This window comes from Cryptomeria japonica, chromosome 6, assembly GCF_030272615.1.
Source record: "Cryptomeria japonica chromosome 6, Sugi_1.0, whole genome shotgun sequence".
NCBI lineage: Eukaryota > Viridiplantae > Streptophyta > Pinopsida > Cupressales > Cupressaceae > Cryptomeria > Cryptomeria japonica.
The window spans coordinates 411,228,701-411,253,106 of record NC_081410.1 but is presented as its reverse complement, the minus strand read 5'-3'; the positions used below and the strand labels follow the sequence as shown (position 1 = coordinate 411,253,106).

The window sequence follows — 24,406 nt, the reverse complement described above, 5'->3', positions numbered from 1 at the left end:
CAACCAGAAGCTTTGTGCCACAACTAACTACCTTTCCACACAATGAGGTCGAGACTTGAAGAAAGCCAATTAATAGGCACTCAGAGATCTAGATGTTTCCACTTGGAGCAACGCATGCCAAATCTTTCAAGATCACTCATTCTTCAAAAACCTGTCCTTCTATGACTCTTTCCTATCACATGTTGCTCAGAGCACCATCGATGCGAGTATGAGAAGACAACCTGCCGAAATTTATGCGAATCCACTGCCACCTATCCCAAATTTTCAAGCCTATCTACAAGGACATTATCCAACCCCATCACATTTATTTTCCAATAAGTCTTTTTTGTTCAGATCCGTAATCTCCTTACTTATCAATGTTTAATCCACTGTCACTTCTGCCATGTCCGAATTGACACCAAGGTTAGCAAAGAGATCTACCAATCGATTACCTTCTCGGTGGATGTGAGATATTTCATATGGACCAATTGCTTGGAGTAGAGTGTTTATGCGTGGAAGCCATTTATCTAATTTCCAATTTAGTAACCTGGAGTTAGTAACACCATTTATAATTATATGAGAATCTCCCTCTATCTGCACATTAGATAAACCTTTTTGTTTGCATAATTGAAGACCAGCCTCTAGAGCTCTTATCTCTGCTTCATTGTTTGTAGAACAACCAATATATCCATAGGCACCAAACAAAATATTCCCTTCATCGTCCCGAATGACTGCTCCAAAACCAGCTTTCCTGGGGTTGCCTCTGCAGGCCCCATCAAAGTTTAATTTTACCCAGTTGCTATGAGGTTTTTCCCATCTGACTTTTTCCTATTTATTTTCTTTTTGGGACAATGGAATATAGTATTTTTGAAGGACCAATTCTTTTCCATTTTCAAGTCCCAATCATTGAATATGAATTTCCTGACATTCCTTGACTTGCCACAAATAATTTCTTCTACAATTGTCTTCAGGTTATCAATGACTAATTCAATTGGTCTAGATATTTCTTTGAATATCCGTTTGTTTCTTTCTTTCCAAATGTGCCATACAACCATTGCAGGTCCAATCAACCACAGAGCACCCCACTTTGTCTGACTAAAAATAGGCCAAGAAACAAGGAATTCCTTTAGAGATTCATTTCTAACTGTGCACAGATTAACCATACTCAGGAACCAATCCCAACACCTTCTAGCAAAAGTACAGTTGAAGAATACATGATCCATCGATTCTTCCCCAGCTTTGCATAACACACACCAACTTGGCCCATGAATACCTATGGACTTAAGCCTGTCACCTGTGAGGATTTTCCCATTCAGAGCAATCCATAAAAAAGCCTCTGCTTTAGGCATTACCCTGTTATTCCAACACAACTTGCTTGGCCAATTCGGATTGATAACTCTATGCCTTTGAACTTTGTAGCCCAACTTAGCACTGTACTCACCAGACTTAGATGCACACTAGAATATACTATCTTCTCCATCTGTGGCTATAATCGTTCTGTTTCACAAAATACCTTCAAGCATTTTACATAACTTCGGGTTGCCAATTGTTATCTATTTCCAAACCTTCTTTCCATGTCAATCCTCATCCTCAAAATAATTAACAACCTGCACTCCTATTGTGGATTCAATTGTGCTAATCCAATCCTGGTCTTCAAAAACTTTTATCAAAGGCAGTTCCCCTTCCCATGAGTCCCTCCAAATTTTTTCCTTACACCCATTACCTACTTTCCAATAAATATGGTCTGTGATGATTTGCCTACTTTTCCAAAGGAAGTTCCAGGTGGAAGACCCCTTTTCTGTGTCTTCAGTTGTGAAAATTCGATTAGGTTCATTAGAGTCAAGATACTTTTTTCTGGAAAATTTTGCATCATAGTTTATTGGGGTTTTTATACATTTTCCAAGATAGTTTCGCACCAAGAGCCAAGTTTTGAGCATTCATTTTTCTTAGCCTCGCACCCCCATCCTCTTTCAACATACACATGGTGTCCCAGTTTATCAGTGGTATCTTCCTTAGGTCTTTAGCCCCGTCCCAAACAATTTTTTTAGAAGACCATCTAATTTTGCACCAACCAGACTAGACATTTGAAAGCATTGGATGCTATAGATTGGAACCGCCAATAACACAGATTTTATCATAATCAGTCGACCTGCCTGTGTAAGCCATCTATTCTTCCATAGCTTCGACTTTGTCTTGCATGAGTTTAGAACATCTTCCTATATCTGAGTTCGTTTGTTACCCATATTAATTCTGATCCCAAGATATTTAATAGGGAGTTCAGCTATACTGTAACCAAGGAGACGAGCAATGCGATTCTGAGAAATTTTGCCTATATTGAAAAAGAGTACTTGCGATTTTTCTTTATTCATTTCTTGACCCAACAACAAAGAGTTTTCATCTAAAACTTCCAAAATTCCTTTGGCTTCCATCAATGAAGCTTCTCCAAACATAATTGTATCGTTTGCGAATTGTGAATGGGTAATGGGCTCAAGCATATTATGGACTCGAATACCTCTCCATTGCCCAGCCGCTTGCTTCGTTTTAATTAGTTTCCCAAGTACCTCTGCCATGAGAACAAAGAGGGATGAGGATAGGGGATCCCCCTGTCTCAACCCATTGGTAGCTTTGAAGAAACCACATACTGCTCCATTTACTAGTAAAGAAAAATTAACTATGGATATGCAGAAGTCTATACAGTCTATCCAGTCTTTTGGAAAGCCGTAGCATTTTAGTACCTTAATAAAAAATTGCCAAACCACCTTATCATATGCTTTTGTAGCATCTAACTTTATGATCATACCTTTGATTTTCTCCTTGTGTATGGAGTGCATGACTTCATACACAAGAATAATATTGTCCGCTAATTCTCTTCCTAGAGTAAATCCGTTATGGTTCTCTGAGATGAGGTTAGGTAAAATCTTCTTCAATCTAATAGCCATTGCCTTCAATATGATTTTGTAAATAGTATTGCATAACGATATGGGCCTGAAAATCATGCATTGAAGTACACTCCTGTTTTTTTGTGGATTAAGGCAATGAGTGTATTATTCATTTTCTTATACAAATTTTCCTTTTTTCCTGAACTCTTCCACGACCAAGCAGATGTCATATCCCAAAAATTCCCAACATTTCTGGTAGAATTCAGCAGTCATCCCATCTGGACCCGGGGCCTTATGTGGATGAAGTTCGAATATTGCTCTCTTAACCTCCTCCAATGTATAAGGTTTGCTTAACATTTTCGCCTCATCCTCAGAGACCAACTCATGTAAATTTTTTGATAGCCTAACATCTGATGCATTACATTTATGATTGTAATTGCCCAAAACTCTCTCGAAATGTTTTAGTGCAGTTTGCTCAATCTCGGCCTCCGTGATTCTCAACACCCCATTGTTATCCAAAATTGAAGTAATTTTATTTCTGGCTCTTCTGACTTTTGATGAAGCATGGAAGAATTTTGTATTTTGATCTCCCTCTGCAATCCATAACACTCTTGACTTATCACACCAATAAACTTCTTCTCTATTCAGTAGCTCAACATATTGTTCCTTAAGTAGTTTTTTTTTTTAGAAAATCTTCCCTGACCATCCCAACTTGCATAACTCTATTATTGATATCTTCCACTTCTTCTTCAATTATGAGTTTTTATGTGAAGATATTTTTGAATGAAATCTTGTTTCATTGTTTAATTTTGTTCTTAATAAATTGGATTCTCTTAACAAATCGGAAGCTAGGGGAACCCGAAAATGTATTGCTCTCCAACCACCAATTCTTAAGAAGATCATTAAATTTTGGTTCCCTCCACCACATGCTCTGAAATTTAAAATAATTTCTATTCTTGGGTGACTCATGATTGATAGACAAAGAAACAGGTAAATGGTCCGACCCAGCTCGTGGAATAATGTTAGTATCAATGGAAAAATTGCCATTTATCCACCATTCCCACACGAAAAAATGATCCAATCTTTCAGAAATTTTAGAGAAATTTAGTCTTTTGTTAGTCCAAGTGAACTTACCATTTTTGGGAATGACATCCACCACCTGACAATTCGAAATGAATTCTCTAAAGTCCTCCATTACTTTTGTGCTCTTTCTGAGACCTCCTTTGTCATCAATATCTAGTATTGCGTTGAAGTCCCCAACCAAGATAACTTTGTTCATCTCCAGAGATCGCATTTGGTCATGTATCTCCGTCCACACTCTTAATTTCTCTTCAGTCTTAATCGGCCCATAGATGTTAAACAAAGGAAAGCCAATACCTCCAGATTTACAAAAAATGTTGCAAGCCATCCAAAACTCATTGGATGCAATTGGATCAACCTCAAAGACATCAGAGTTCCACAAAATTCCAAGACCCCCTGCGGTTCCTCTGATATCTTGAAATAGTCCATCCCATTTGTAACAATACTTAATAAATTCAGTCACCTTCTCACCACTCAATTTAGTTTCCTGTAGCAAAAACATGTCTGACCCTAGCTTGCTCAAAGATATTTTGACCAAGCATCTCTTGTCAGCGATAGATAAGCCCCTGACATTCCACAACGTGATTCTCATTTCATCCCAAGGGAGGGACTACCTCCCTTGGTACTCTTCGTGTAGTCCGAGACATTGACAATACCTTTTTCCTTTGCTTTTTCTTCTCCAATCTGCCTGTTGCTCTTTCTCCCTTTAACCCCCTTTGCTCTGCCCAAAAGAGTATTTGCAGATGAACTAATGCATCTGGGATCGAGGTTGTTTAAAACATCTTCCTCATCTTCCAGATCTGAGTTACTTGCATCAGTTTCAATTGTGTAATCACCAATAGCATTTTCAGTCTGTATTCCCTCCATGGATGAAATGATCCGATTCAGATTAGTCATTCTTTCTGCATTGTCCTGTATTGGATCCATCTGACGGGAATGTGAGTTAGGTTCTGATTGTGTCCTGTCAACCGACTTCGTTTCACTTGACTCTGTTGGCATTTGAGGCACCACATCCTTTTTGTTCATCCAAACCATTTTTTCTTTCCTCTGTTCATTATTATATGCCCCACGCACAAAGATTCTGCAATTTTTGGTTTGATGAGTTTTACTTCCACATTTTTGACATACACAGATTTCTTTCTCAATTTCAATGCTTTGCTTCCATACCCCATTTGCCGTTATTAAATTAATATGAGATAGAATTTGTTTGTCTGCAACAATTTTCAGCCTCGCATGCACATGAGTCATTTTCAATTATGTCATCATCAATCTCCAAAAGGGTTCCAAGTGATCTGCCATTTTTTTTCTAAACTCGGATCCCCCCAATACTCGATTAGAAGATTGAACAATCTAATCCACACGGGGTTATCATATATCGCAAGTTTTAATGGATCAAAATTAGGAGTCCAGGGCTGAGTGTATAGCAAATGACTATCAAAAAACCAGTTTTTCAAGTTTAGGGCTTGATCCCTTTCTTCTTTTTTCGCGAATATTGCAACAAAGAAACCCTTTGGCAATAATTTCACCACTATATGTCTTCCCCAATTTTCCTCCACCCAAGGAGTGATACATTGTCTAGGTTTCTTCAGGGCAACAATTCTGGCAATAATCGCATGATCTTCCCAAACACATTTTTCATCCACCACCTCTTCTGTTAAATCGATGATCACATGTCTCGTTATGTTTTTATCTTCAGTCATTTTTTATTGTGGACCTACAACCTCCTCAACTGTAATTCTTTCATTACTTTAGATATTATGAGTCAGACCGCAGTCATCCCAGTCTACATCCAAAATATGCTATTTTACCAGTTTTTCTATTGATTGCTCCTTCCTTCGATCATTGTCATGTCCATCACCATAGTTATGGTAACCATCATCATTAATCCGTAGTTGGTCTTGCACCTTTTGATGGGTTTTGCCATTCAGATAACACCCTTCGCATTCTGCCTTCTGATCTTCACTCGCCTTCTGCGCCTCGTTCGCCATCATGGTTCAGTTTGACAAGTACTTTAATAGTTGTACATTGTTAGATAATATCAAAAAAGATATATGTATTAAATTTGACAAATACCTTATCAGTTGTATAATGTGTGAATGTTTGACAATTACAAATTAAATGTTAAATTGCAATACTTGTATTTATATTAGTCCATATTGAATCTAATACATATATATATTAATTAGAACATAATTTATTAAATAACATTTAATAATATATGTATATATGATTTTTTATTCGAAGATTATAAGTTTTAAAGTATATATGTATTGATCCATATGTCACATATTTGATAATATTTTGATTAATATATGAAATGAATATTTACATAATATAATATTAATTTATTATACTTCTAATATGAATAATCAGAATTGCTTGTAACAACAATTCTACACCTCTCTACCTTATTTTAGCTCCAGGCGCCCCCCATGTGACTGCCCTTTACTCTCGATGGACCTGCTTTCCCGCCAGAATCAGAAAGTGCCGCCTTCTGAATGCAAATTCAAAAATCCAAATCTCTGCTACCACTTTCCCTTTGCATTCCCCGTAGCACCTCTGTTGAAAACAAAAAATGGGGAAAAATGTAGGGCAGGCTGCCCCGTTAAAGCCGAAAATGGAACAGAAACAGAAACAGAGTCCGGTTGGGACTTTCAAGATTGGAGGAATCAGTGTGGAATTCCCGTACAAGCCATACGGCTCTCAGTTGGCTTACATGGGCAAAGTAGTTGCTACTCTAGAGCGCGCACAGAGGCAGGGCCATTGTCACGCTCTCCTCGAGTCGCCAACTGGAACTGGCAAATCCCTCGCATTGCTCTGTGCAACGCTTGCGTGGCAGCAGCAACACAGCTCCAAGATCGCCAATCTCCAAGCTCAGCCTCCACCATCTCAATCTCTTCCAGCTCAGCCCCCGCGTCCGCCCCCGCCTCCACCTACTCCATCCCAGGCTGAGAATGCACTTGTCATGGGCGGTGGATTCATACCAGAACAAACTCAGTCAGGTAAATGATTATATTTTATTTAAGATTTTGAGGTTTTTTTATAGTACTGTGTATCTGGTAGAGGTGTCCGGAATCTGCTGTGTAAATAGTGGTAACACTAAATGTGTTTATTTCAGAATCATTAAAATTTTCCCCAAAAACTACAAATTCATTTAAAATTATTCAAATTTTTCCCACACATATATTTTCGGGAAGCTCTACGGCAAATTTAAAAATTTGCTACGCCAGTTTGTTTTGCTTGCATTGCATTTTTGATCTTTAGTTTAGGGTTTATTGGAGTTTTTGACTCAAAATTATTAATTTTTTAATGTCTGAACAAGCGCCTATCCATGCAATTTTTTTCGAAGTGAAGATACAATTTGTTTTTTCAATGCAAATTTATTCGATGCTCATTCTTTACTTTGTATTCCGCTCAAGATTTAGAAGGATCGTTGTACACGTTTTTTAATGAACTTCAGCAGCCTACTTTTAAGTCCAGCCCTGATCGCTACAACTCTGAAACCATTTGAACTGTACCGATTAAAATTATTCGATAAGAACAGTCACTTAACAAAAATTTTCATCTTGAAATTCATGTGTGCAAGTTTGCAACTGTGAACACATCTAAGTAATAAAGCCAAACCAAGCATCAAGGACGCTCCTTTAATGTTCATCTGCACTATCATCGATACCAGTGCATCAGAAGCTCGACATGTTATGCTTCATTTTAATTTTCATTTAACCAAAAAGGTCTTTTGCTCATTTCTTTCATTATCCTCCAAAATAGAGGAGCTCAGGGTTCTTATAACGCATAAACGTATCTTGAACAGAGCCTAACAACTAAATGCTCACTATCTTGATGTCATAGGGAATTTGGAGACATTGGCACCGCAGACTTGAAATTGAAGAGTGCTCAATTTGAAGAAAGTTATTTTGTGGAAAATTTATATTTGTAATTTTGTTGATATTCTGAAAAAGAGTCAGAGCTCATCATGTCCGATGCTGTAGAGAAGCTTGTTTTAATACATGTACGAATGTGCTTGAGTTTGCAATTATAATGAGAAAAATATGCTTTCACTGCCCGTCTGCATGATCTTTAAACAATTAAGCCAGCGGGCATATGTAAGGACAATGAAGGGCATAAGCCGAAAGCATTTCAGGAACACAACAATTAGCCCAAACATATGAACTGAAATCCAAACAACGTTACCAAATCCATGGACTATCATAAGACTGAACTTAAGGGAATCAGAAGCTTCAAGTCATCAGGGATTTTGGATGCCGAACAAAGAGCTAAAACTGTAACCATATGATCCAGCTATTATTGCTTCTGTTGAAGAGCTCGACATGCTACATAATTTCACTGAAATATTGGTAGTTGTAGGCCAAGCAGTTGATATGAGGTGTTCCTGGAACTGAATTCTACTGATACTCTTTCAATCTTTAATTCTTTGCCGAGACATTGGATTTTAGCTCTCATGACATTACTTGTGAAACTATGGTATCATTAGCCACAACTAATTGCATATAATATCAGATGTTCGCACTTCTGGTTGCTGACATCATACCAAGTACTTTAAATTATTTCTCTAAAGCCTATCTTGCATCAAAATCAAGGAAAAATCAATCCTAGCCTATTAAGACAGTGGTTTGTGATCTGGTTCCAAGTATATATGCCATAGCTTTGGGAGTTTTGCTGAATTGCTATATGCCGAGGGGTGCTGTTTTTTGTTTGTAATTTTGATATGATTTGTCACATGGCATTGATGGCCAGAGCCTCTTAGGCAGCAGGGCCAGAAATGACGAGGTTAAATTAAACCAATATGTCCATCACATCCATAATTTATATAACCAATCATGGAAACGGCGAGTCAGGAATGAATGCAGCTGCATGCAATATTTGATCTCCCAAGAAAACGTGTCCAGAGACCTTGATTACAAGTATAGAACAAAGAGCCATATTAGCACATAGCCACAGCTATGAATTATGTGTATTAATAACCACAATGTATAACCATTCCACTAGAAATGATACATCTGAAATATTCACCCTTTTTAATTCTTTATTCTGATATGTCTTTTGTGAGGCTTGCAGGGGTCGCAGCAGCAGCAGGGGAATCACAACAGGCTGCTTCTGGGGTTGACAATGGAGCAGAGAGAAAGCCAAAAGTCCCAACTATCTTTTATGCATCGTGTGTACTGTTGCAATGAAGTGTAATTTGTACTTAGGGCTTAAAAGCAACTTTGCAATCTGTTGATAACTGATATTTTGATAATTCTTTTGTAGGAGGACTCATTCACAGATCACTCAAGTTATACGTGAGTATCGCAAAACAGCATATCGAGTGCCAATGGCAGTGTTAGTAAGTATGATAGTCATTATATTGAACAACTAACAATTTCATTCCATTTGCAACCAAATTCTTTCTCTACATACATACATAATCATATGTAGACACAGACATACACACGTAACGAGCTTCCACCACTCCAAGTAAACCTTAATTTGGAGACAGATTCCAGCTTGTAACTACAAGTTGATGAGAATCTACACTTGAAAAATAGTTTTCAAACCATATCAAATTTTAAATATATATTATTTCACATAATAGTAAAATATTTCTCATATGCTCATATTTTAAGCGCTAAATGCAATGGGATTGCAGTTTGATTGGATAGTATTGTCAAGAAATTGGTATACTCATACATGACAATGGAGAGTAAATAATTTAATGTTAAATAGCAAAATGGTGCAGTAAATATTTTTACATATGGCTTCATCTAGGTAGGCCACTACGGTGCCATCTTTCAGTTACATCATTATCATATTTTTTGCATAAACTTACTAATGGAGGATGTTTTAGAGTAATGTTTGTGCTCTCACATTGAACTTCCATTCTCATTCGTAGTGTCCATTTATGTTTCAGATTAGTCCATAGATACAAGTCATAACAAATTTTCAGTCATTATAATGCAACCCTTTCTGTAAATGTGACATGCCACTTTCTGTGTACAGCTCTTGATGAAGCTTAAAAATAAGCCAATGTGATCTTTGTAATGCAACTTTTTATGATGATTCCCAGGTGGACTTCCATTTGAACTGAAAGGATCAAGATCCAACCTTTGACTAACTTATAAGGCCTTGCTAGACACTTTTAAATAGTAGGAGTGCTAAAACTATAATAATCATCTAGCAGAATAAGGACTCACCACAAGTATAGTTTCAATCAACAGGGTTAGTTGAGAAGTTTCAAGCCATATAACCAGAAGATGGTATATCATGGTGGTTCCAAAATGCTGCTCTTGATCCTAGCTATGCGAATGCTCCATGCCTTAGATACACTATCATCATAATAACACAATGTAGGCATCCTAATGCCAAAGAGGGCACATGTCAGGACCCATGTTTGTCTCTTATTCAGTTTACTGCTGTTAAATATTTCAACTAAAATATCCATCATTAGTAAATTTAGCTAAATGTAATAGCAAATGGAGAGGAACGGTTTAATGGCTGGGATACCAATATTTATAAGATGCCACTAAATTCATTCTGAATTTGAAGTCGACGTTGTTGTTTCTATTCTGCATTAAGTTCAATATCACAAATGGTGAGGAAAGGTGGCATTAAAAGCAGAATAACAATTATATCTGTGATTCCTTGAGGGAATTAATTAGTGCTGTAGAGAGTTTAATTTTTCCCTCTTGAACCACTTCTTTCAGATTGAAGGACCATCATATCACCATATTATGTACTTCTATGCTTAAACTGATAAAACAACATTACAATAAGATAATGGCTGCCGGATGAGATGGATAATCATCTGAATGAATTACATGCAATCAGAATATTAGATAGAACAATCAATCTTTAATATTAAATGACATTTCAAGGGAGAAGTGCTAATGAACTAATCTTGCCACCACATCTATTGATGTTTAGATGAACTCAGTACCCCTGCCACATCGGGAAATCAGCAACGGGAAGTCTTGTAGACAAGAAAGCCCAACATGCAGGACAACCTCCATGTCTAAAAGGCTAGCTCCTCATTACTATACCTACTTCTGGTTGGGGTTGAAAAAGGTAAGAAAATCTAAGTACAGAAAGCATAAAATGGTGATTCACTAGAAAGAAGACTTCAATTGACAATACTCCCTTGGGTATGAAAAGCTTGAAAATTGGTAGTCTATAGAGCCTAAAATTAAGTCCATTTGCAGAAAGTCGAAGGCAATAACATCTATAAACTACAACAAATGAAATGCAAAAACAAATACATCCATTTTGTTTATTTAGATGAAAAATTCACAAATGACTAGCAGATCTAGACACATGTATTAAAACTAATCCAATGGTTACAAAACCTGAAATCAAGCATATTCCCAGAAAAATGAAAGACTACCATCTGTAAACTACAATAAACGAACAAAAAAGAACACATCCACTACATTTAATTAAATGAAAAACTCGACATGTTCATATGCTGCAAATGCCTAGCAGATCTAGTCACATGTATTAAATCTAGCCCAAAGGAAAATGCGAGACAAGGCATGTAAAAGGTCTTTGTAGGTATTAGCTCAATGAGCTTCAGTACAATTTGATTTCCAAATTTCTTTGTTTTTAAGCCCCAGAGGAACCTTTGTATGTGTTGAAAAGTTTATGATTTTTCATATTTATAGCTGTACAAACTCATTTTGATACATAATTATATCCAATATAAGGAGTTGAGATTCTTTGTATCCCACTTCTTCAAATTGTTTATGGATGAACTTATGATCAAGCTTTGATTTGGTTTTTGTTGACTATTAGTCAATGTGTTTAATAGCTTTGTAAGAGATTAACAAAGAAGTGTTTGTTTAGGCACATCACCCTTTGATTTTCAGTCATTTACTTTTGTAATGTGGAAAATTGGATCTAGCTATTTGCAACATAGATGGGAGAAACCACTAAATCAATTTTCACTTGGGAAACATTACATTCAAAAGAGGGAAGGGAATCCGCTAGATTCAGTAACAAATCAGATAAGGACTAAATACTAAATGGATTGAATTAATTTTGATTTTCCTCTTTTGTAAGTTGAAATGCTGATTTAGGGTAAAGTGCTGAAATTGGAGACAAAAATGAGAAAATAATGAGCTACAAGTTCGGGATTTTGTTGTGCACTTGCATTTGAGTAATATAAGCTGATTCGGATCTACCCCGTGAAAATGCCTTGAAAAAGCAGGGACCATGGCATGGCAACACGGTCCTTCGATTTTTCTGCACATCAAAAAGGGTTGTTCCGTCTTTGTGTTTGAAGCTTATTTTGAGAAGTATAGCTGCGCACTTGTTTCCTGCACATAGAAAGAAAGGGAAATAGGTTGGGAATAGGGCTTGCCTTAGGTCAAACCCCGGTTTTGGAATTAACCATGAAATGAAATATTGCAAATATTGAAATAAAATGATGGAAGGATATACCTCAGATCTGCAATGAATGATAATGATATTTTGCTTCTTGAATGTAATCACATATGTTGTATGAAATGGCATGAACATGACAAAACCCTAATCACACACACATTCTTGCAAATGAATGATGTAATGATGCTCTACAATTGATCAATGAAGAATATGCAATCTTGAAGGCCTCTAGAAATGCTTGATGATGAATACTTCAATGCTCGAATGCTTGATTGCTTGACTATAATTCTCCCAATACCTGTCTTATGTTCAAATGAGAGGGGAAATCCTCCTTATATACTTGCTCGTCGTCAAACATGTTGATTTTCCGACATAGGCTGACACGGGGAAAGGTTTCCCTCTCAAATTTGAGATAGGGCCAAGGGTTTAAATTAGGGTCCAATTGAGGAGGACTATGGCGTGGTGCCATGGTCTTGGTGAGGACCAAGGCACCACGCCTTGGTCCTACCCCAATTTTGGGCCCGGACAAGGGGTCCAGACATGGTAAAATGTGATATTGATGCACTAAAGTGTGTGGCACCTTGTCATTCAAACAAAGAGCTAAATAAATAAATTGTGGGGTTGTGTTGAAGAAAATAGAGTTGTAGCTGCTACTATGCCATTGAGGGGTCCTACCTGTACTAGTACTAGTGTTTTCCAATAACCATGATTTTTTTTCATCTCGTTAGGGGTAGTCGAGCCTAAGGGAAAAAATAGAATGACTAGTAGTATTGATGTGGTCAACATTGTGGTAGACTTGTTCAATGTGCAAAATGAGGATGAAGTAGACGATGGCATTGGATTCCATTTTGTGTGGAATGTTCTCCTTATTATAAGGCGGCGATGGAAACAATAATAAGAGCAACATCGTCATATGTACCATCGGAGAGACACAATTGAAATCAACAATCTTGGATAAGAAGTATTCCAAGATTAACATTTTAATAGAGACAGTGAAGGCTACTTTGTCCCTAATGGATGTAGCATCCATGGAAGTGTCCTCCTACTAGCACTTGTACTTTCCAATAGTCCCGATTTCCTACAGTTTCATCTAGTTCAAGGGTAGTGGAGCCTAAGTATTGATGTTGCCAACATGGTGGTAAACTTATTCAATTTGGAAAATAAAGATAAGGTAGATGATGCTTTTGGCAAATTCTTCTTTTCCAATGTCATTTTGTTTCATATGGCTTTCTCTCCTTATTAAAGGTAGTTGTGGCAAAGATAATAAGAGTAACACCATCATATGTGCCACTAGGCGAGATACAATTGAAGACAACAATTTTGGATAATAATTATTTCAAGATAAATAATTAAATGGAGAAAATGAAGGTTACTTGGTGTGGATGTAGCATAGTCATGGATAGGTGGGTGAACATTAGGCATTGCCCACTCATTAACATCATGGGCACATGTATACAGGGTCTTTACCTCTTTAAGGTTGTCGATTGTTTGGGGCATCACAAAGATGCCGATTTTTAGTTCCAAATTCTTTGAGATGCAATTGAGGAGGTTGGCCTAGAGAATGTGTTGCAAGTCGCGACAGATGTAATCCATGTGTGTACAACACAAACATTTTTGATGTACTCCTTTGTTTGTGCATGCCATGAATAGTGCACTCAAGGACATGGGAAAAATTAGTTAGATCAAAACGAACATTAATGATCTTAGAGATGTGTAGATGTCAATTTGCAGCCACCACATTTCACATGCACTCTTCAAGACCTTCTCCAAGAAGGAAATTTTGAAATTTGTAGAGACTAGATATGCATCATATCATTGCAACAAATGGTTGTGACAATTGAATGGAAATGTTGGTCCGATTCAAAGTCAAAGCTGATGAAGAAGGTGAAAGAGGTGGTGAAGGGTGACACTATTTTGGCTGATGCAAAATACATTGTCTCCATCATTACTCCAGTCTTCAAAGTCTTTAGATATGACAATATTAATGCACCTAGCCATAGATAGATGTGTTGACAGGTGTTTTATGGCCACACCAACACAGAATAAAGTTTCCAAAGGACACTCTATCCTCTCTTGAGCAAAGACCCCTCATATGCTAAAATTGCGAATATCATAGAGGTGACTCCAAGGTTCCTACTGCGAACATGCAACTTTATGTTGGATATGAGCTCGTTTGGCATGATGTGATATGTTGGTAACACAAAGAGACTTACATTTGAATCGTTCTTCACTTCTTCTGCAATGCTGGTTGGAATTTCTTTAATGGATATTGTAATCTTGTGAGGCTTCTTCTTCAAACAAACACAACCGAAATGAACTAAAATTATAGGGGAATGGGTTATAGTATCTATTCTACTCCTAAGGACAATGATATGAATGGATAGTTCTGTAATGGACGAATTCCAAATAAACTAAGTTCTGCTTCGCCAAGATCAACTACAACTCCACAAGAATTGGTGCAATCTTCCAAGGGTTATGCAAAGAATTTTCATATCATAATGAACACCATCATAACAAACAATGCACATTCAATGATTGAAGTTAAGCATCCATATAAAAGGCTTAGGGTAACTTTACATTGCAACTTATAATCAATAACATGCAAAAAGTACGAGCCATGGAAATTTATCTAACACCATTACATTCTCCATTGAAATCAAAGCACTTTATCTAACAATTGAGAAATTCGAAGAACATCATGCAACAAGTTGAAATAAACATGAATCCACCATATCTTCAATGAAATCAAATTTTATTTCTCCAAGTCTTACAACAATGTCTTCTCCTTCTCCTACTCTACTTCTATTCTAAGGAGCAAGAGCTCTCTACTTGAACTAATGAGCTATCTATCTAATGAATTACAAATGAGAAGGCAAGGTCTTTTATAGAGATCCTCCCATAAATGAACAACCAAGATTGATTTGAAATCAAGGGCTGAGATTACAAGATGCAAAACCAAAATTAGGGTTTAACAAAAAATGAACCCTTTGTGGCGCCAAGTAGTGGGTTTGGTAATCAATAAAGCATCGTGCCTACTTTGCATTAAATGACCCATCATTCCAGGCAAAGCGACCACTATGCATTAAATGAACTACCACTCCATCAAGCATTTATTAGATTCTCGCCCAAAATCACATGCCCACTATCCCTCTCCTTGGCGACGAATCTATTGAATTTGGTCATGACGGTTTGGAAACACGTGATTGGTCGGAGAAGATGACAGGATGCCATCTTAGCATGTTGGATGCCATGTGGACTCGGTGACTCATCACAAGGAATATTCTATTTTGCATCATTTTGTGTTCAAGGTTCTTACTTCGATTAACTTTATTGAAATTATCTTTCCTCAATCATTTTCTTCCTTCCATGTACTTGCTTGGGAATTCACCTCCTTGGAATATCTTTCCTAGTCAACGATTCTGTCATTCTTGACGTCTTTCATACTTGAACTAGATCTTAGGGACTTTGAATGCTTTCCTTGAACGTCTAGAACTGGAATTCTTCCTCCTTGTTCTTAACTGACTGGGATCTTGGACTTCCTGAGGAAATTCAAGATAGTTGTAAATTCTTCTCATTTGTACTTGTTTGAATCTTGAGGTCTTTCAATTGGCATTCTTTGGAATTGGAATTCCTCCTCCAAGAACTTCTCGAGATTGGATTTCTTCTTGAACTTGGATGTCATAAACTAGATTTGCTCATCTTGGACCTCCGTACCTCATGACGTCCTGATGTTGTCTTTGGATTGGATAGATGAATTCTTGATGTTTATCATTTTTTGACTTGTCAAGAATGCCATGTTTTGTCAAAATATCTCCTTAGGAACTTCAATTTTATGTCTCCAGTCACTTTTCTTCTATAGGTGCATTTGAGATAGGTGGAAGGATTCTCCATGCCTTAGCCAATTTTACATGATATCCAAGAATTTTGTCTTGAAGGAAGGAATTTCCAACACTTTGTTAGTTTTTCACTTTCTTGGAATTTTGCATATTTGGGTGCATTTTGGCCTTGAGGAAGGAATTTCGTTGAGGAAAAATCCTCCATGGCATGGAATCCATGTTCTCAACTTGTCCTTGGATGCAAATTTGCCATGGTGGAGGAATTTGTGAAAACTAAAAATTCCTCCTTGACCTTGTTTTGGTGCCATCCTCTTGTTGTGGAGTGCATTTCTGAGGGGGGGAAGGAATTTCTTTGGAGAGGAAAATTCCTTGATGATTTGGTTTTGGAGCCTTGGAGTTCTCCTTGAGCTCATTCTTGGGGTGGAGGAGGAATTTCCTCCTTGAGGAAAATTCCTCCACGACTTGATATTTGCGCTCTCCTTATATCGTTGGGCGCAATTTGGAGGTGGAGGAATTTTGAATTGTTTGGAAAATCCTCCATGCTAGGTGAAATGTGCCCACCTTCCTATCTTGAATGCCATTTTTGGGTGGAGGAATTCTTCCATGCCTTAGAATAGATTTTCATGCCTTTGCCACTTGAGGAACTTAGCCAAATTTTTGATCATCTACCTACTTTTTCAACTTTTTCGGATTTAGAACTTGGATATTCAGGAATGTTTTGCCATCAGTGTCCAGTTAGCTGCTAGAGATAGACTTGCCAAAAATAGACTTACTAAAAATAGTAAGTTCTTCTAAACATCAAATCAGGGCAAAACAGGGCACAGGGACACTAATAATAGACTTACTAAAAATAGACACTACTAAAAATTGGAAGTTTGTTTAAATGCAAAATTAGGCCAATTTGAGATATAGTGAGACTTACTAAAAATAGACTTACTAAAAATAGTAAGTCCTTAGAATTGGCTCAAATTTGTTGGTAGCTTCCTTGAAGGGTTCTTACCTCATTGCTTTGTTCAAATTTCTCAAAACCCTAAGTTACTAACCTCATTTCTAAGTTTGAAGGGTAAAAACCCTAAAATATACTATATAAGCTTAGCCAAATTTGCTCAAAACACTTGTAGACTTGGCCAAAATTTGGTTGTTTCTCTTTCATTTCTTCATAACAATTCTCAGGGTTGTCCTGACACTTAGCCAAATATCCATCATTCCATTTCTTTGCACGTGCATTCTTTGTTCTATCACTGCAATCTCTTCCTTGGATAATGATATCATCCACTTAGTGATGTCCTCCTCTTAGCATCCAAAGTCTCGCTTCCTGCAATGCACCCGAAAAAGACAAGGAAACATTGTAAAGTACAAGTATCAATCAAGTTCATAGTTAGCAAAATGCAAAGTTCGAATGATAAAGCAATAAGCACATTGCATTTCTCAATACATCAAAATCCTAATTCTCGACTTGTTGACAATATTAAGGTTGTATCATGTCTAGGTTGTATATTCCTTAAGAGTCCATTCCTTGCTTAGTCATTTCATCACCTCCAAAGGCAAGAATCTAGACCAACAAGACCTTACAACTCATTCCTCAGGGACGGGAAACGACATAGACTACAAAAGATTTCGTTTATTCAGCAAAAAGAGGGGGTCCGCATTTGCAATGGGGTGATGTGTGAAAACGTCACAACAAGGTTTATGAGTGCATTGATAGCATGCTTGGCCAAATGAAAGTTGATGTACAAGACAAAGATCCCATATTGTAGTTCAAAAATGAAAATATTCAGCCAATCATTTATTAGAGATAGGAGAAGCTCAATTCTCCCTTGTGCATGGTTGCCTATGCATTGAATTCGAAGTGGTACATGTAGAGGCCTTGTAAAGTTGCCCCTATACAAGATGTTGAGGTGAAGGTTGGGTTCATGGAGGCTATTTAGAAGATGTATGATTCTATGGATGTTGACATCATTTATATTGAGTGGTCAAAGTTTGCCACTTTTAGGGGATATTTAGAAGAGGCCAAGTTGGATAAGGAGACTATGGTACAAGAGGACCCAATTTTGTGGTGGACTATACGTTGGTCTACTTTTTTGACAACCACACTAATTATTTGTTTGTTGTCTTAGGTTTTAAGCTTTTTTGTTGTTGAGAGGAATTACTCTACTTAGAGCTTCATCCACTCTAATGAGAGGAACAATTTGACCTCTTGGAGGGTGGTGAAGGTTGTAGCTATACATAGTGCATTGCTTCTCTTTGATCAAATGTGCTTACATACATACAGAGTCTAGTAGCCCAATGGATGTAGATTTAGAGGAGTCAATAGAGGTTGATGATGTTGTTGTACAAATATTACATACAAGGAGATTCTAGTGTCCCAATGAATGCAGAGCTTGAGGAGCCAACAAAGGTTGATGATGCTGCTGTATGGTGTTAGTTGGTATTGGTTTGGAGGAGGTTGACCTCGAGGAGTCTAGTAGTTCAAGTTATATTAGGAATTTGGTATGAACTTTTGGGATGATTGGAGGCATTGGGCCTTTGGTCAATTATTTGAATTTTGAACGTAATTAGCATTTTGAATATTATATAAATATATTGGTAGTTGGCATGTTTATTGTTTAATGCAATGTGTTGAGTATTTCAAAATTTCATTTGCTATTCCTTATACATTTTTTTATAATTAATTTGTCGGCTGCTATGTATATTTGCACTACCATCTTTTTGCTATCCCCAAATCTAGGGCTTTGTTCCTGCTATCCTTGATACCAATCTCCTCATTCCCTTGTCTTTAGACTATATGGGACTATGGAAATTGCACTTCTTTTGAGCTTTCCACCTTATAGGCTCTTTCTCAATTGACAAAAAATTGGGTGCATGTAATGCATTATAGGTTTAACAACTTATCTTGACTCATAATTATTATCAATTTGAGATATTTATTTTATTGATATTGCTAGTACTTGTCATATTCTAATAAAACTTATTGTGTTAGTTCCACACTCCAAAAATATTTTAATTTTTCATCTTGCTGTTTCTAGGGTTTTTCAAAAACTTTTCATAAATGAGTGCTACATCATGTGGTGTACTTTTACTTAATATTTTGCTAGAGAAATTATTTTGACATTAGTGGAGTGGAATGAAATGGTTTTGCTTCAAATGATTGAAATAATTTAAAGAGTAAGTACAAAAAGCTTGATTTTACTTTTCTAAATGAATTATCCATGAAACTGAAAAAACCTAAAGAAAGAAGCATATAACCTTTGGAAAGAATATCGAACAGGTAAAATTATGTTAATTGTATTTAACACAATCTTAATATGTTTAGGCAATAATATGAATCACCAATATGCAACTATAGTTTGCTAGCTTCATATTGACTTACATCATTCTTTGATGTTCTTTTCCATTTTTTTAGAACTATATGTTCCCATGAATTTTAGCTCTACAAAGATACATATGTTGCATTAATAGTTTACTTGACAAAATATTGTTAGAGTGACAAGACTACTTTTGCAAATTGACTAGCTATGGAACATATTTTTGCTTTTGTGCATCTAAAATAGGACAAATTTTTTTCTTTCTTGTCTTAGAAATGCAAGTGTAACAGAGGAAATTTGCTACCTCAAGAATGATGAATCCTAGAGAACAAATCGACCCTTCGATACCTCACTCAAATTGGCGCTAAAGGTGAGCCAGGGGATGAAAATAACAAACGGAATAAACTATCCGCAATCCGAGGCTCTTAGACGACTCTGCCAAGCCTCTGTCCAAAGGATGAGCGCACGCGTTTGGGACACCAGCGCGAGCGCTGCCGTCCTGTACAGACAAGGTACAAAGATCGTACATAAAGTATTAAATGTGATTATAATGCAATAAAACACAAAAAACGATAAAGCTAAGCTAATGAATATAGAATACCAAATGATTAGGACAAAATAAAAGGAGAGAAGGTGAGAGAAATTCACAGTCGGTCCATGATTTGGAGCCTCTTGCAAAGTAACTATTCTTCCACGATTATTCACCTACACAAACAAGAGAGAAAATGTTGAGGGTTGTGTTTTGGAGCCTGCCTAAGCCGACCCCTGTTTTAGTGTTTCCACCGCCACAGACAACCCAAATAAAACCACGGGGAAATAAACGATGAAGATGATGGAAAGACAATGCAAGATAAAAGAGTGATAATGCATAAAATGGATGAAAGAGAGAATAAGTAAACTCCCCTTTCGAGAATTGTGAAGATGGTGCTGCTAGCTATTTAGAGAGCTGCAACAATGGTGGTCTTTGAGAAAAACTATGAACGCTGTCCGAAGAGATTGCCAAAAGCTCCAACTTGAAAGAAGTGATAACAAAATACCAAAAGATCCCAAAAATGCCATTAAACCGGAGAGATATAGGCTTTGGACCAAAAACCGACGTTGTTGGACGCATGCACAAGCGTTATGTTTCCTTCCAGGCAAGCGTAACGCTCAAACAGCCACTTGTGGACTGTCAGATTTGTGGGACGCTAGCGCGCCGTGCGGACGTCTCTGCGCCATGCTATATTCCCAAAGGCGACGAGTCAATAGAGCTGGTGAAATATTAGTTTGAAACTGACAAAGCGATTCCAAGTGGACAAAAGGACAAAGATGGCGGTACACGACCTTCGATGACATGGAGGAAAACGCCATTCGTTGCGATGAATTGTGCTAGGTGCGATTTTTGATATTACAAAAGGTATATTTCATTTTCTTTCAAAATTCAGGGCCAAGTTTTGTGTAATCATTTTATAAATTAGTGTATGAAATTGTGCATTTCTTTCTTGGAAAGTTGGCCTTTTGATAATTGCAACAAGATAATCCTCCACAATCTTGTTTGAAACAGATTTAAACACATTTTTCTTGCCTTTTGAAGTTCATTAAACAGTGTATCTAACATCACACCTGTTTGTTGTTTCAAGGGATAGGATTTTGAAAATTCCTGACTTACAAATAGGAAACATTAGACTAGGCATGCTTTTGGTAGATTTTGTGATGACAAATGGCTCACAAGACAAATGTCTTTGGATTAGTCACAAACTCAATAAAAAAATGCTATTTTGTATTAATGTAATTGAGTAACAATACAAAGAGTAGAGTACAGATACCTTTTGGATGAATGAGTTAAAATGGCACATGTCCATGAGGTCTTCAGTTAACTCTTTAAATAGTCTCAATCAAGAGATGAGTTAACTTAGTTAATTGAGATTGATGTAGCTTTGATTAGATAGAGCTGACGCCTACTGCATTCAATCAAGCATTGACTAGGCAATGGCGACACTTGATGACCTTAGATAAAGTATTACACATATCATTATTTTCTACCTAGATGAGGGATAATAAATACGTTGTAGTGTTGTTACTGATGGCAAAGGTGCAGTCAATGTTGTCATTGATCTCAAGGTATCCAGGGTTGAAGGTTTAATTACTTCTAACATGACATGCAAAACATCCAAAAGATGAAGTCAAGTATGTTTGATAGCTCTCTTAATGTTATCTTTATGCTTCGGTTTTAGTAGTTCTTAATTGTCTAGCACGTGTTCTGTTGCCTAGAAATGTCTCTTTTAGGCTTCTAAGTACACACACCTAGGTGCACTGTCATGGTGGTTGGCTTTGCATTTTGTCGTAATTGAGAGTTTTGGCTTGTATTTTGGAAGTAAAATCGAGTTGGACATGAATTATGTTATTCCAGAGTTTTACAGGTTTTGGTCAAGTGAACAAAAAGTTAGAGATGACAAAGTGTTCATAGTGTTAGCTAGTTGACTATGCAAGTGTTTTAGATGAATGCGCTGAAAAATTGTAACATTTAGCAATTGAAGGAAGCATGTGGATGTTCATTGGGGCTAGTAGAATGTGTGTTGGATAACAAATAGTGTGTCCTCTGGGAGTATTGTGTGGGCTTTAGTATCTAGCCGACTACACGTATGATTGCAATACTTGTATGTGGCCGATTTGCGGATATCATTAAGTATGTTGTAGGCCGACATAAGATGGTATTATTATTGGGATGCATATATATTGATGATCAGATTCATTCCAATTTATATTAATTATAGAAGGTAAACTTGTAACAAAAAAAGACAAAGTTTAGCAGTCTAGAAACTTTCCCAAAAAAGACTCAAAAAGATTACTCTAATTGTTCCTATTCACTGCTGCTGCATTAGAAGACTGCGTATATACTATATACTGAATGACTGACACAAATATAGAGACACATGGAAAATGACTAAGAGTTCCTACTTGCATTGTAGCTGTACCAATCAGCCTGAGCAATTGGGGGTTCAATCTCAGAAAGATCATCATTTGACCTGACAGCTTCCATGGCTGAACATTCCCCTTCGTTCATATAATACCCGCCACCTTTCTTGTTTTGGTTAACTGCTCTAGCTGGTGCCTTCCCTTTGGCTTTCTCTTTGCTTTTGATGTCTTCATTGTACTCTTTGACAAATTCTTGAAGTCATTTTACAAAAGGCTTGTAATCTTCTTTGGTATTGACCCATGTGCACCCATACAACACCTGATATGTTGATCCATATTGTGCCATCTTCTAGTAATTTTTCAAATTTGAATATGGAGATGTTCATGGCAACAGTCACTTGCATTGCAACATTGAAAATAACGAGTCTCTTATATGACTCAGTAAGCACCCTCTTTACCCCATTAAATTTATCCTCATTCCTAATCTTCCAAATTCTTCATAGTAATTCAACATAAAGAAGAATCTAGAAATAATTAAACTCCCTTTTCATATCAATAATGTAACCAAAAATGATCTCAGATTGAATAATTTTATCATTCCATCCAATCAAATTAGCAGCAAAAAGTTTCCAGATTTCTTTGGCAACAAAACATTCTTGAAAAATGTGTTTAATGCTTTTTGGTTCCCTGCACACAATGCAGAGATTATTATTTTTCATAAGTCTTTAACAGGTAATTTCTAAAACAAAAATAACCATTCAAAGAAGGCCTTCTTAGGCTCCACAATATTATTCCAATTGCTACTAAAGACATCATTCCATTCTTTGCTATTGAGAGTAACCTGTCAAACATATCAAATCATCATTACTACAAAGAGCATTATAAATAGACTTCGCATTAACACAGAATAAAATACCAAGGTATTCTATCCTCTCTTGAACAAAGAAACTTTGAATGCTAAACAAAGTGATCAATCAAAGCAACTCCAAGGTTTACAATGCGAACTATGCAACTTAAATGCTGTGGATAGACTCAACGAATATGATGTGATTTTGTTGGAATCACAAGGGGACTCACATTTTGCTTGAACTTTGTTGGGACATGGAAACTAACTTAATTGTGGGAACAACTACACAAAGATGGCGCAATCTCCTAAGGGTAAGCGAATGATTTTCATATCACCCATGCACACCAACATTATGAACAATGAGCATATAATGATTGAAGTTAAGCTTTTAATCAAGTTCACTTTAACCACACATTGCAATCTGCAATCAACAAACTCCAAGTGGTATGGACATTAGGTTCACCATTCATCAACAATGAGATCTTCCATCCATCTAACAAACGTTTACACTATGAGAAGTAGAGACCATGCAACAAGTTGAAATAGCACACCAAAATCCACCATGCCTTCAATGAAAATAGTATGTTTATTACATGCTTTGGAAACGATCTCTTTTCCTAACAACTAGTAACTATTAACCTTTACAAATGAGAAGTTTGACCCTTATTTAGAGGACTCTTTACAATGAATGGCTTAGATCAATTTGCGATCATTGGCTGAGATTTAACAATAAAACCTTGATTAGGGTTTGTTACAAAAAAGTCCCTCTTGATCAATGAAATAATCACAACGAATCGGATACATGTCCATCTTTGAATGTCCATCGATGAGTGATTAGGTTAGGTACATGTTGACGTGTATTTTGTACACTATCAAACACAGAATAAAATACCCAAGGGTACCTTATCCTCTCTTGAATAAAGCCTCTGATTGCTGAAGATATCACGGAAAAGGATCAATCAGGATGACTCCAAGGTTCTTCGTTGTAGGATCTCTACGTGTGGATAAGATCTCTGTGGTATGATGTGATTTGCTGGAATCACAAGGGGACTTACATTTGATGATTGAATGTCTGATCTGCTTTGAATATTGCTGGAACACAGGATCTTACTAGCTTTGATTAAAAAAAGGAAAAAAGGCGAGGGCGAGGAAAGGATCTAATCCTAACACTAGGAATGTAAGAGCAATGATTGATCTTTGATGAAATTC

The 24,406-nt window shown here is 36.8% G+C and overlaps 1 protein-coding gene across 1 annotated transcript in view; it reads left to right on the top strand.

Annotated features, from left to right (window-relative positions):
- Window positions 1-6,375: 6,375 nt before the first annotated feature.
- Window positions 6,376-24,406, top strand: part of LOC131050048 (uncharacterized) — a 98,945-nt gene continuing 80,914 nt past the window's right edge. Inside the window, exons 1-3 of the mRNA XM_057984186.2 lie at window positions 6,376-6,940; window positions 9,015-9,111; window positions 9,207-9,282. Coding sequence (XP_057840169.2) covers window positions 6,514-6,940; window positions 9,015-9,111; window positions 9,207-9,282 — 600 coding nt within the window. The 5' untranslated portion in view covers window positions 6,376-6,513. The remainder of the gene's footprint in view (window positions 6,941-9,014; window positions 9,112-9,206; window positions 9,283-24,406) is intronic.